The following is a 13,152-nucleotide window of genomic DNA, read 5'->3' on the forward strand; positions in this document are numbered from 1 at the left end:
ACATTCATCAAGAGCTCTAGAAATCCAATCTTCTAACCTACAAGCTCTCCTGTATGAATATTCCCTAAGAAGAGAATCAGAAATCTGAAAAAGTTCTACAGAACACACTTTACTATGATATCATTTATCACGACAAAGAACACTTTTTTTTAAAAAAAGCTAGTGATACTAAACTGATGTTTTTACTTCCTGAATTATAATTCATAAAGAATTAAAAGTAACAGAGGAAAATTTTGCAATATTAAGCAGTACAAAAAAATGTATATTTTAGTCTAGTATTCTGACAAATTAAAAAAAAAAGACGACAATAAAATGTTAACAGTGATTGGGGAAATTGAACTATGTCTGTTTTCTATTTTTCTGCTAATTTCTATAATTTTTCAATATATTTATATAAATTAAAATAAAAAATATATTTCAGAGGTATGTCCAAAGTGTACAATTCTCCCTGCACCTAACAAATATTTATGTACAATCTTTAATATAAGAGCATATACAACTTGCTTAAAATAACACAGCAAAAAAATCAAATAATAAAGCATTAATCATGGCTAAAATTTCTACCAAATGGGCAAACTGTTGAGCTGAACCACGTAATTTTCACAAACCACACAGCCACCATGACCGCAGACTTTAAGTTGCCATTTAAGAACACAAGTGACACATTTGGAATATGAAAAGAAAAGTGTATTTTCTAAAAATGTGTGTGTATGTGCATGCGTCCGTGCTCGCATGCCCAGGGAGTCACAGAACAGCACACCCCCAATCTCCTGCAGCACGTCGCACAGGCAGGTTCCCTGGAGGGACACAGGTGTGCTCTGAAACACGCTCCCTGCTGTGAGGGTCCCCCAACACAACGAGCCCCCTTCATTCCTCCTGAGGAAGCAGGCACTCAGATGACAGACACGGCACTGTGACAGCTGGCCGCTAACTGCCTTTCCCAGAAAGTCAGATATTCTCTGTGAGACAGTGATGTCCATCATCTGTGTATCCAAACTCAATCAAGTGTCACCACACTACAGTGCTTTCTATTTATTTTTATTTTTAAAAAGTGTGTTTGATTGATTTTAGAGAAAGGAAAGGAGAGAGGGAGAGACGTGGAAACATCAATCTGTTTCTGTGTGAGCCCTGACAGAGACTGAGCCAGCAGCCTTCGCATGTGGGGACAACGCTTCAGCCAGTGAGCCACCCTGCCAGGGTTCCACAGTGTAAAAATAAGCACCTTGGAGAATGGATCAGAAGCATAAACCCCACCCACTTCAGAATCCTGTGACGAGGACACGAGCGACCTTCCTCACGTGGCCCCGGCGGGGCACACAGGCCGTGAGGACGTCACCCCATTACTGAGCCCCCCACAGTGCCCAGAGAGAACAGCGGAAGGACTGGAGCACCAGGGGTCCTCAGGGAGGAACCTGGCAGCTGGATGAACTGAGGGACACAGTGGACGCCATCAATGATGCCTCAGCTTGCTTTCGATGGCCTTCCCTGCCCCAAGTCTCCGCATAGCACACGCCTGTCTTGAGAGATGCAGTCTTACCGGCTTACTCACTTGTCTGTCCACTCATCCCACAAACACCTACAAGTATCTGCAACACTGCACGTGCTGTGCCAGGCGCAGTCAAGGGCAAGTCAAAAACTGTCCACAAGGAGCTCGGGAGCCACGACACACCTGCGTGCCACTCAAGGGGAGGAACAGGTGAGCGCCTTGGGAAACAGAAGAGCTGGTCGGAGGGGGACCCCTCTGAGGAGAGGGAAGCAGTGGAGGGGAGTCGGAGCTGCCCCTGCAGGCGGTGCCCCACACTTCATTTCACAGGTCTCCGCGAGGTCTGCCACAGGACCAGGCGCACCCATTCCGTCTGCAGGGCGCGGCCCACGCCGCCTCCCTTCTCCAACACGCTGCTACTCCGCCTGGACAGTGGCTCTCTCTTCCCCACCAGGCTCCCATACCACTCAGGACACGAGCCCACACACGCCTCCCCAGGAAACGCTTTGTGCTGTGCCCACTCCAGCTGGGTCTGCACAGGGGCGGGGGCGTGTCTGCAGTACGCCCTCAGAACCACACTGAATCTCCACTGTCCTCCACACAGAGGGCCCACGGGGCACGGCTGGAGGGGTGTCTCTGCCACCCTCCCCCGGAGCCCCAGAGAGCAGCAGAACTTTAGCACAGGGCTCCCGCAGACCTGTAAGGACCGAGTAAACTAATCAACACTGGTGAATGTCAGCTGAAAAACCAGTCTAGGAAGTTTCTGTTTAAGAGCTGAAACAAGGAGGAGTCATAGCTCCAGCACTCTACAAGGAGCACTCGCTGGAGAGAGCAGAGATAGGGGAGGAGAGGAGGAAGCACCAGCTCCAAGCACAGGGCAGAGGCCCGCCAGGCCTCCCGGCACCAGAGACTCTGAAATTCAAGTTATCCCCAACACGGCCTCCAAAACTCATAAAACAATTTCTTTACCAAAACACAGAAGGTTAATGTAAACACGAAAGCTGTAACATGGCGTACATCAACTCCCTGTAAGACACAGTGAAAACCTGACTCACTCTCCCTTGCTATACTCCCTTGGAAAGACAGTTTCAGTGCACAGTTTACTCTTGTTTAATGTCAGTGGGTAGTCATCATCTCTAATGGCATTTCTTCAAGGAGACGCAGAAGGAAAATTACTACTAAAAAAATCCAGATAATCTAAGCCTTTCCTAGCCCTACGGGAGAGAGTGAAATGAGATACTGATATATACGACTTAATGCAAGTTTATTCCTTGAATTTACATAGATGAATTACAAAGTACAACACGGTTTACCTAGATAGTGCGTGCAAAGATTTTCCACAGGTGACTGACCGGTCACCTGAGACTAGTCAGCTGATTCCACCGCGGGGCTATGAGACAAGAAAGAGGTGTCTTTCCTAAAAAAACCTAGGAACAGAGATGAACTCTTAGACAAACCATGGGGACCACAAGGAGCACCCCAGTGGCTAAGCGTGGGAAGGGGATGTTCTAGTTACGAGGTGCAGAGGTGGGTTACAGGGTTCCTGACTCCTCTTTTATAATCATTTATATATGACGTAAGTGAGGATATCACATTTTACATAAAACAAATGTTTACTCCCTATGTAACCTCTAACTAAACAAAGCAGAGACCTTGGGGAGCACTGACCCCAGAGACTACGGAGCGGCACCATGTGTGGACCCTGAAGCCCCCTGCGGCACCAGAGCTATTTCTCCAGCAATACAAACCATGCATTCGTGGGCTCGTCCCGTTGTCACGCTGCTGAATGAATCTGACGCGCACGGCAGTGCTGGCCAGGAAGCAACGACACGCACCTGTCGTCCAGGCCTCTGGGTAAACGAGAGCAGCCCGAGAAGCAGCTGCCCTTCCTGGAAGGTCTCTGTGCCCCAGCTAAGGGCTGAGGGTCTCTTGTCAGCAACATGTGAGTCGCACAGAATTAGTCATCCTAGGAAATTATGGTATATTGAGATATTTTTAATCAGTTAATAAAGTAGGATTATCAAAAACACTGCCATCTTCTGCAACCCTCTTCCTACCATTTCAGTAAGTTTTTCATGACACTGTTTCCCTCCAACTGCAGCAGGAGGGGTGGTTGAGGCTTCCAACTGATCTGATCTTACTGCACCAAGTGAAGCACTGTCTTCTCTCATAAGCTGGAACTCCAAAGACGTCTTCTTACAGAGACCCTCTGTTCTGCACCCTGCACTGAAGACACAAAGATGTGGAGACACAGTGCTTTCCACCCAGGCCCTGATGCCTCACGTGCAGACCCACACAGAGGGCTGAGCTCTCTGGGATGTCGGTGACAGGGCGTGACAACAGAGCTCTGCTTCCAAGCTGGAGGAAACCAGGCTGAAGTTGTTCCCACCACTTATTAACGCTGAGGCTCTTCGTAACCCAGTTTCTGCCATTAAAACCAGAGTGAGCACTGTCCACCTGGAGGCGATGTTGTGTAAAGTGCATTTAAGTGCACACTTGTTGCTGCAAGGTCCTCTTTAAATAAGGACGATTAACATTTCTATTATTTTATTATTGTTGTTGATTTTGGTAGTAACAAAGTTCCAACAAGTTAAAAAGGAAAACTCAGTCCCAGAAAAGGGCTCATCTAACTAAAAGAATCAGTGATGATGTTCCCCTGGGCAGAATGTCAGGATAGTTAAGCTATTTAGAATCAAAACCGAACAAACAGAGCTGTCCTCTCCCCACTCCAAACCTAGCAGTGTCCCCATCGCAGGGTAAGAGCCAGGCTCTGGCAAACAGAAGGTCTGTGCCTGTGCCTTAAGAAGGCACTGTTATATCTACCTCAACTGGACAGATATTCTGTCCCCTAAAAGAATATTCTACTTCATTTAAAATTATTTTCTTCTAAAAATAACTTTGTACTGGTAGTTGCACCAGATTTACCACATGAATAACATTTTCATCATACTCAGGTATCTGAACTATTTGAACAATCTCTCTAACCTGCCTATGTCCATTTTGGTGCCTGAGCATCCTCTGCATAGTGGCTTCAAATTTCTATTTAAGTCCGTATTATGTAAAAGCCTTCCTTCATTTTCCTAGACAGAAATAATCTTTCCCTCCTTTGAAAACCCACGGCACTTTATCCGTGAGGCTGGGCGTCAACCCCACTCACGTCTTCCACGATGCCCATTTGTATAGGTCACCCCTATCTTTCCCAACACTCTGCCCACAGCCCTCATTCAATATTTACGAGATAAAAACACACAAAATAAGGTCACATATGTGAACGTACTTAGTCATCTATAAAGTAGTATGAAATATAAGTTCCTATTAATAAGGTATTATGTTTTAGACTAAAATGTTGCTAAACTACATTTAATGTATCACGCAGTCACGTGATACTAAATGACACTATTCTAACTTGAAAGCTTTACACACCTCAGCCATTAATTAATCACCAATAATTTATAAAGAACCTTGTACACACTACACCCTAATAAATGGAGGGAGACAGATGTTTAAAAAACCAGCCCAGCCCTAGTGACGCTAATGGTCGGCCTGCCTGCCTCAGGATCAGCCCAAGTAGACTTTTAATAATTAAAATTCTAGTTAACAAAAGAAGTCAAATGCCCAAGAAAACACTAGTATGTGCTTCATAGTAATTCACAACATTAAAAGAAACTATAAGAATTACCAAATTTTAATTTTCACACTAAATTGGTTTAGTGTGTCAATGGAAATGACAAATATTGGTCTAATTGCATAAGCGATCAAGCTTCCCAGGGTGTTCAGTTCCAATTACATAATATGTCAGCTAGGAGCTGACACTCGTTATTAATATCACAGCCCGGCACCTGACAACCACATTCTTTATTTAATAATGCTGAAACACAGACAGGATTTTTATTATTTCCTGGAAATGTAGATGTACACTTTTATTTTTATGTCCTAATTAGTTTTGAATATCAATTATTTTCTCATTCATCAAAGGAAGAAAATAAGTCTCTAATATCAAGGCATATGTAAGAATGGAAATACAGTTAAACATAACTAAAGAACACATAATAAGGATGATACATACCACTTTGAGACCCAAGAATTGAAAAGCTGAAGAAATTCTATGCACAACAATAAAAATGGCCCTGGTCATTTAGTGCAGTGGGTTAAAAATGTCACCCCGAAACAAGCCCATAGTTTTGATTCCGGGTCAGAGCACATACAGGAGCAGCTCTATGTTCCTGTCTCTATCTCTCCCTGTCTCTCTCTCAAAAATAAGTAAACAAACAAATAAATAAATTACTAATTTTCTTAAAACATTATTGGAGCCAAAAAACTTATTTTGCCCAGCCAAAATATTAATTTGCCCAATGAATTCCAAAGTGCAAATCAATAACCTATATTCAGAAGTTGGCTTATCTATTATCTATATCATCCCAGATCAACTTTGACATCAACACAAATAACCACAAGGCTGAGAAATTACACTAATTTCTAGACTGTCTGAATGCCAAAAAAGAGAAAAAATAACAAGAATTACTGACATGCCTATTGTAACATAAAAAAAGAGACAAGAACATATGTGCAACCTTCAGATTTCATTGCTGGGACCCCATTTTGTGTACATGGTCAAGTAGCTTTACAAAGTCATCAATTTAGGAGTTAACAAAATCAAGACAACCAAAATGATTTAACTGCATTAAATCTGAAGTTTTACAGAAATATAAAATGAAACCCTTTACTAACTTCTGCAATGGAGTAAAGAGAAAATATACTTATCATAGCATATATTATTTCAAGGCTCTACAGTAATCCATAATATTTTACAAAAACAGTGACTTCTGGTATATCAGGCTCTATGTAACTAGAAATGGTTTCTAATGATCGAACAATACACTGGGAGGCCCTGGCCCAGTGGCCCAGTGGGTAGGGTTTTGTCCTGGTACACCAGGGTCAAAGGTTCAATTCCCAGCAGGGGCACACAGGAGAAGCAGTCAATGAGTGCAAAACTCATTAAGTGGGACAACAAGTTGATGGCTCTTTCTCTTTCTCTCTCTCTCTTCCTCACTCTCTCTCTGCCTCCATCGCCCATTCCTCTTTTTCTCTCTCTAGTCAATGGAAAAATTAAAAAAAAAAACAAAACTCTGGGAGATTAACATCAAGTCACTACAACCATAAAGTCTTTTTTTTTTTCCTTTTTTGTATTTCTCTGAAGTTGGAAACGGGGAGGCAGATAGACTCCTGCATGCGCCCGACCGGGATCCACCCAGCACGCCCACCAGGGGGCGATGCTTTGCCCATCTTGGGGCATCGCTCTGCCACAATCAGAGCACAGAACCATCCTCAGTGCCCACACAAATGCTGCTCCAATGGAGCCTTGGCTGAGGGAGGGGAAGAGAGACAGAGAGGAAGGGGAGGGGGAGGGGTGGAGAAGCAGATGGGCGCTTCTCCTGTGTGCCCTGGCCGGGAATCAAACCTGGGACTCCTGCACGCCAGGCCAACGCTCTACCACTGAGCCAACCGGCCAGGGCCAACGATAAAGTCTTTTATCACAGGGAAGCGTCAAAGTGGAAGCCCATCCCCTGCCCTGTTTCTAAGGACATCTGCCATCAGGACTATCAGCCACCGGTTCTGAACTCAACCCCAGCCTTGCACGGACCTTCCAGATCCTGACAATACCTTACAGTTATAATCATGTCAGAATAGACAAATATCAAGACAGCAGGGCAAATTAGCACTTACTAAGTACTAACCTAACTGTTTGGGATCAAAATGATGTCATTTCTAATTCTCATGGTGAGAACATGAGACAAAATTCAGTGCCACACTACTCAGCCTTATCTTCTTATAGCATGCCTTCTTATTCCTAACACACAACTTCTTGAACTTCAGCAACTACAGAAACAATATCATATGCTTTGAGATGTTTCTACATGACTTATTTTTAAAACAAACCAAATTATGTACGAGTATACTTTATTATTCATCTGATCAGTAGTATTGCATAAGGCATGCCCTGCACACACGTCTTAATGCAAAAAGAAAGAACTTCTTCAAAACTCCAAGTACGGTGAGTGTGACTAACAGCTGAGAGGAAATGTGGCTGGAGACCCCCTGGACCCAGCACAGAGGACCTCCGGAGACAGGGTGGGGGTGCAAGTCCGTGCGGGAGGCAGCCCTGTGCTTTAGCGAGTCCCTGATGGCCTTGGGTGACAGTTACTGACAATGGCCCTTCTTTTTCAGTTGTGATGTTTCATTTAAAAGATATGTGAAGATTTGAGTTGAAGGACCAGCCTTATCTTTAAAACAAACAGGGTTAAAGCTTGGATTTACAAAGACATATGGCATTTCAAATAAAACAAAAATTTGTACAGATAAAAGTTGTATGTTCCACAAAAACTGCCATATGCAGCCCAAAACAACAACAAAAAAAACCCAAAACAAAAGAAAACCAGTCTTAGAAAAAAATACGCATGACTATTTTGCATTTCATTCTACATTTCCCATATTTAATGTTATTTAAAAATTTTTGTGCCTGACCTGTGGTGGTGCAGTGGATAAAGCGTCGACCTGGAATGCTGAGGTCGCCGGTTCAAAACCCTGGCTTTGCCCAGTCAAGACACATATGGGAGTTGAAGCTTCTTGCTCCTCCCCCCTTCTCTCTCTCTCTCCCCCCTTTAAAATAAATAAATAAATAAATAAATAAATAAATAAATAAATAAATAATTAAAAAAAAAAAAATTTTTGTAAAAACTGACACAACTTGACCTTGCTATAGCAACAAGGTCTAATAAATTCAAGCACTCTCCCCTCTATAAGACAAGCATTTATATATTTATATAGATTTAGAAGATATAAAAAATTTTTTTTTATAAAAGTAGTGTTTTAGGAACGTTATCTTCTGAGAATGCAGTGTTTCTAAAGGAGAATTCATCTTTTAATAAAGTGTATGTTCTGCACACACTATTTACAAACAACTTTACACCCGGAATTTGTCTGTTCTTCAGACACTCCTCTCCTGTCAGTCTCCTGAGCTGTGCTCTGTGCAATGCTTTACGACAGAACTAAAGTGTGGCACTTCTCCTTTAAGAGCTCATAATCTGACATGGGCATAGATTAAACAAAGGGACACACTCCCAGGTGCAGATATTCTGTAGCCAGCTCGAACTGTTCTGGTAACACCAGGAAAGAGCCTCTGAGAGGACAGTCTGGTCGTATTTTACAGGGGAGCAATGACAGCAGTAAACTCGACACAGCACTCTGCAAGTGAAGCAGTGACTCTCACAAAACTCACTGGGTCCTCACAATGCCACCTTCTGGGCACCCCTCCCCCCTCTACCGACAGAGAACCTGCCATCAGGAGGAGAGAAATGTCTGACCCAGTTTTACATGCTAAGCAGCAGGGCTCTGACTCACTGGGCACCCAGCTAATCAGGGCTGCCACTGCCCGTGTGACTGACCTCTGCTGCTCGCCACAGCCCCAAGCCAGAGCACGGCACACTCAGAAGTCGCTGTCAGTGCGGTGGCAGCCCAGGCTCTCCCACTCACCCACAGAAGGAAGTGCTATGTTATCACACTCTAAAGATGAAGAAACGCAGGCTCCCAGGAAGAACAGCTCTGAGCTGCACAGCTGACCCGCAGGGGAGCCAGGAGGTCTACCTGCAGCGGGTACCACAGAGCAGGCGAGGGAACCCGCCCAGTCCAGGGAGACAGCCTAGGAGAGCAGGGGGCACCCCGACCGCTTCTCCCACACATGACTGCACGTGCGAGGGTGCGCTCAGGAGCGCAGACGGAGGCCTGGAGACGCGGGGCAGGAGCCTCAGACCTGGAGGCAGGGCGCAGTCTGTGCACCCGAGTGCAGATGGCATCTCTGCCCTCTCAGCATGAACCAGGCAGAGGGAGACGGTGACTCTGGCTCAGGAAACAGCACAGTGAAGCACAGCATTTCTGCTTTGAGAGAAAGGTTAAAGACACTGAAGAATCCTGGAGAGGTGTTGTAAGGCCTCTGAAAGGAGTGTGATCCATGCAGGCTGAAGTGCCCAGCACACAGGGAGAAAGCACACCAGCTCTCAGAGCTACACCTCATTTAGATTTTTTTAAAAAGTAAAGTGTCACTTATGGTTTAGCAGCAACTTCTCACTGAAGAAAAAAACCTTCTTTCAGGAGAAGCGGGAAGGGGACGTAACAGAACCGACGAGCTCCCCCCTGACCCCCCGGCCTACCTCTGCCCCATGGCCTGCTTGAGCACTGACGCTCCTCAGACACAACACAATCCCACCCAAACGATGCCACTGAAATGCCAGCCTCATCCTCAAATCCACGTTCAAGTGGAACTTGCTGCAGGTAGAGAAAAGAACAAGGCAGAGAGCAAGCACATTGATACCAGGGACCTGGGCAATACCACTATTTAGACAACAAATTAAACCCAATGGAATTCCTTTTCACATTACTTAAAATAAAATAAACCAGGTCACTGATACAAGCTTACACTAGGGCACTGTGTTCGTATTCATTTCATTTTTCTCTCATTAAACCATAGGTTCCCGTGGAAATACTTGGACACAATAACCGGTATGCCTAGTGTTTCAGAAGTCCTTTCCGCACGAGTTCAAAGTAACAGGAGTGCACTGAAGGCCCTCCAAGATTTTTGCTTATGTCAAAAGCTATTTCACGAGCATGAATTATCTCTGTGGCTGTTAAGCATGTGCAAAACACATTCCGGGTCTGTGAGCAATCTCAACGCGGGCGCCAAGGAAGGTCTGACCTGCACACAGAAACATTACAACCGGCTGGACTTCATGAGCATAGCAGTCAAATTTTTCCTTCCAAAGCCACGAGTGTTAAATATACCCTGATGAATTAAGTTCAAGTGTAACTACAACTAAAATACATGATTCAACAAAGCTTTGACCTATTTTTCCTCTCAAAAGCAAAAGGGAATAATGACAGTTGTGAGACTCATATTTTTTTTCCATCCCAGCATTTTTCTGAAAGTTATTTCACAGTAGACCTAAAAGCAAAATTCACTTAGTGACATATACTGGGTTTAAAATCTGGTGGTTGATGTTACTGCTCACAGGATAGGTAGAATTCTTACAACAGTTTGTGAAATTATATTTGTTGCTTTATTTCTAAACAGTACAGACTGAGAGACGTTCAGGAAGGAACCACTCTCAATATATAACATACTACCTAAGTCTGTAATTCAGTTATAACCATAGGATGCATGCACAAGGGAACCAACAGTGGATGTGAGACACAGAATTCACACACACACACACACACACACACACACACACACACACACACACACAGAGGTGGAAACACCTACCCCTGGCAGAGAGCTTCTTGGTGTTGATGATTTTGGCAGCATATTCTTGACCAGTGGGGATTTTCATACATCTTCTAACCACTGAGAAAGCCCCCCTGAAAATAAAAAAGAATTTCCAGGTAATCAATATTATCAGCTCTGACAGTACATGAACAAATTACATCAATTTGAGCATTTTTATTGAATGTAGTGAATTTTCAAATATCGGTGCACTACAATGATATCCAGAAAATGACCATCTCTTCCTGCAAACCCAGACCTTCCTTAATGCTGAGAAATAAAAGTAAATTTTATTTAGCTGTGAATACACATTATTAATGGGCAAAATGAAAGGGACTGCCAACTATGAGGCTCTTGTTTGTACATGAAATCTGAAAACCTTTCACAATTCACACTCACACAGCACCCAATGCTGGGAGGAAACACCCTGCAAAGAGCGGAGCTGAGGAAGAGCAGCACAAACCTGCTGCCTATTTATTTTGGTAGAAGAAAACAAATGCGGCTCCAAGTAAGTAAACATGGCGATTGTTTTCACTAAAATATAAATCTTTGGAAAATTTGAGTGGTTTAACCAATCCTGGTTTGGTGATTTCTCTGTGCGTGCCCTGTTCTGGGCTGGGGTAGGGGAGAGATTTGAATTAACCTGCCTTTCCGACATATTCTCCATGTTTTAACAGCAAACAATGCATAAACATGGGATAGAATGTTCATTTCATTTAGAAGACATTTCCATTCCTTTCATTCGCCTGCATAAACCACCACTATACTCCGCACCCTTTCACCGGCGACAGTGAAAACGGGAGCAGAGGACTGGGTTTGAGTCAGACGCTGCAGGAACCATCAGTCAGCACATCCCGTCGCCCTAGTCCCCAAGCACAGCCCGACCCTCAGCAGGTCTTGTCCCCGCCTGCACACCTGCAGCCCCTGGTCTCTATTCACGGTCCCCAGCAGTCCCCGTGCCTCCCGCACGCCCAGCCCCTGGGTGGCCCCGCACAGGCCTCGGCGGATCCCTGTTCTCTTCCCGCACGTCTCCAGCGGTCCCGCCAGTCCAGCCCCCACCCTGGGGGCTCCCTGGTGTCCAGAGGGCTCTCCCACCGCGTGCGGGTCCTGCGGGGAAGGCGGGGACGCGCGCGAGCACCGGCGGCGGACGGCAAACAAGTCACCAGGGACAAGGTGCCATCGGTGCGGGGCACGATCGGGCTGGTCAGTGCGGCTCCGCTCTGGACGTGGAACTCCGGACGCCAGTCACAGGGCACCCGCGCGTGGTCGCCCCGCGGGCTCGCAGGCATCTCCGCTTACAGAGGCCGGTCTGCGCTGCGTTCCCACGGCTCTCGGGGTGACAGTGACCACCGCGGGGCCCAGCCGCTCCGGCGGGGGCCCTGCCCGAGCCCCCAGCGCGAAGAGCCCGTCCCCGCCCTGCCCGCGCTCCCCGGCGCCGCGCTCACTTTCCGAGCTCCTCGAAGAGCTGGTACTCGTCCGTGAACCGGGTGCAGGTGGTGGTGGAGGCCATCGTGGGGCTGGGCCGTCCCCGGGTCCGCTCGCCGTCCGCGTCCGAGGGTGGGTGGCCGCCGTGGGGCGCGCGCGGGGCGGGGGTGACCACAGAGGGCGCCTGCTCCTTTCGCGGCCCCGCGGCCCCTCCGCACGCCGCGCTGCTCGCTCCCGGCGCCTCTCCCCGACGCGGGGCACGCGCTCACCGCCGCGGGCCGGGAAACTACAAGCGGCCGGCGCGGGCGAGACGAAAGTGGCCAGCAGCTGCGAACGATCACTGGCCCGCGGGCGGGGCGGAGGAGGGAGCGAGCCCCAGGCGGGGGCGGGGCCTGAGCGGGCCGGGGGGGGGGCGGGCCTGGAGGGCGTGGCTATGTGCGGAGAGGGGCGGGGTGAGGCCGCAGTTACCCGGCGACCCCGGCCGTCCCCTCGCGGGTCTCAGGCGCGCCCGCGTGGGGAGAGGCCGCGATGGGCCCACGCGGCGCGGAACGACCCCGCTGGCCGCGCCTCCACCGCGGGGCTGCCCCTGCTCTCCGCTTCCCCGCCTCTTCCAGGTCGGGGCGCTCACATCGCGCAGCCCCCCGAGACGTGCGCGGCGGCCATCACGCTAGCGGAGCGAAAGCTAGAGCGCCGTCTCTCGGCCACACCTCCGCCCCCTCAGGGACCCCGTCAGCTCCGAAAGTGCCGCGGCGGCGGCTCTCGCGAGATCTCCGCGCGCCCGCGGGGCGAGGCCTCCCGAGGCTTGGAGCGGTCACGGGACCCGCGGGCCTACGTAGCCGCACCGCGTGGCCGCGCCCGCAGACCCCGGGGGACCGCGGAGGGTGCTGGTTCCTGGTCGGCGTGGGCCGAGCACGGCCGGAGGCACGAGTGC

At 47.7% G+C, this 13,152-nt stretch overlaps 1 protein-coding gene across 9 annotated transcripts in view; it reads right to left on the reverse strand.

Annotated features, from left to right (window-relative positions):
* CAMK2D (calcium/calmodulin dependent protein kinase II delta) overlaps window positions 1-12,566 on the reverse strand; it is a 132,137-nt gene extending 119,571 nt beyond the window's left edge. For 3 of the 9 annotated variants that reach the window (XM_066384093.1, XM_066384076.1, XM_066384032.1), the window contains exons 1-2: window positions 12,242-12,564; window positions 10,797-10,891 (exon numbers count right to left, since the gene is read on the reverse strand). In XM_066384093.1, coding sequence (XP_066240190.1) covers window positions 10,797-10,891; window positions 12,242-12,306 — 160 coding nt within the window. In that variant the 5' untranslated portion in view covers window positions 12,307-12,564. Of the gene's footprint in view, window positions 1-10,796; window positions 10,892-12,241 lie in introns of all 9 variants that reach the window. The other 6 variants (XM_066384057.1, XM_066384050.1, XM_066384084.1 and 3 more) reach the window with 4 other exon arrangements.
* Window positions 12,567-13,152: the final 586 nt, after the last annotated feature.

The sequence above is a fragment of the Saccopteryx leptura genome, chromosome 1, assembly GCF_036850995.1.
Source record: "Saccopteryx leptura isolate mSacLep1 chromosome 1, mSacLep1_pri_phased_curated, whole genome shotgun sequence".
NCBI classification, from domain to species: Eukaryota; Metazoa; Chordata; class Mammalia; order Chiroptera; family Emballonuridae; genus Saccopteryx; species Saccopteryx leptura.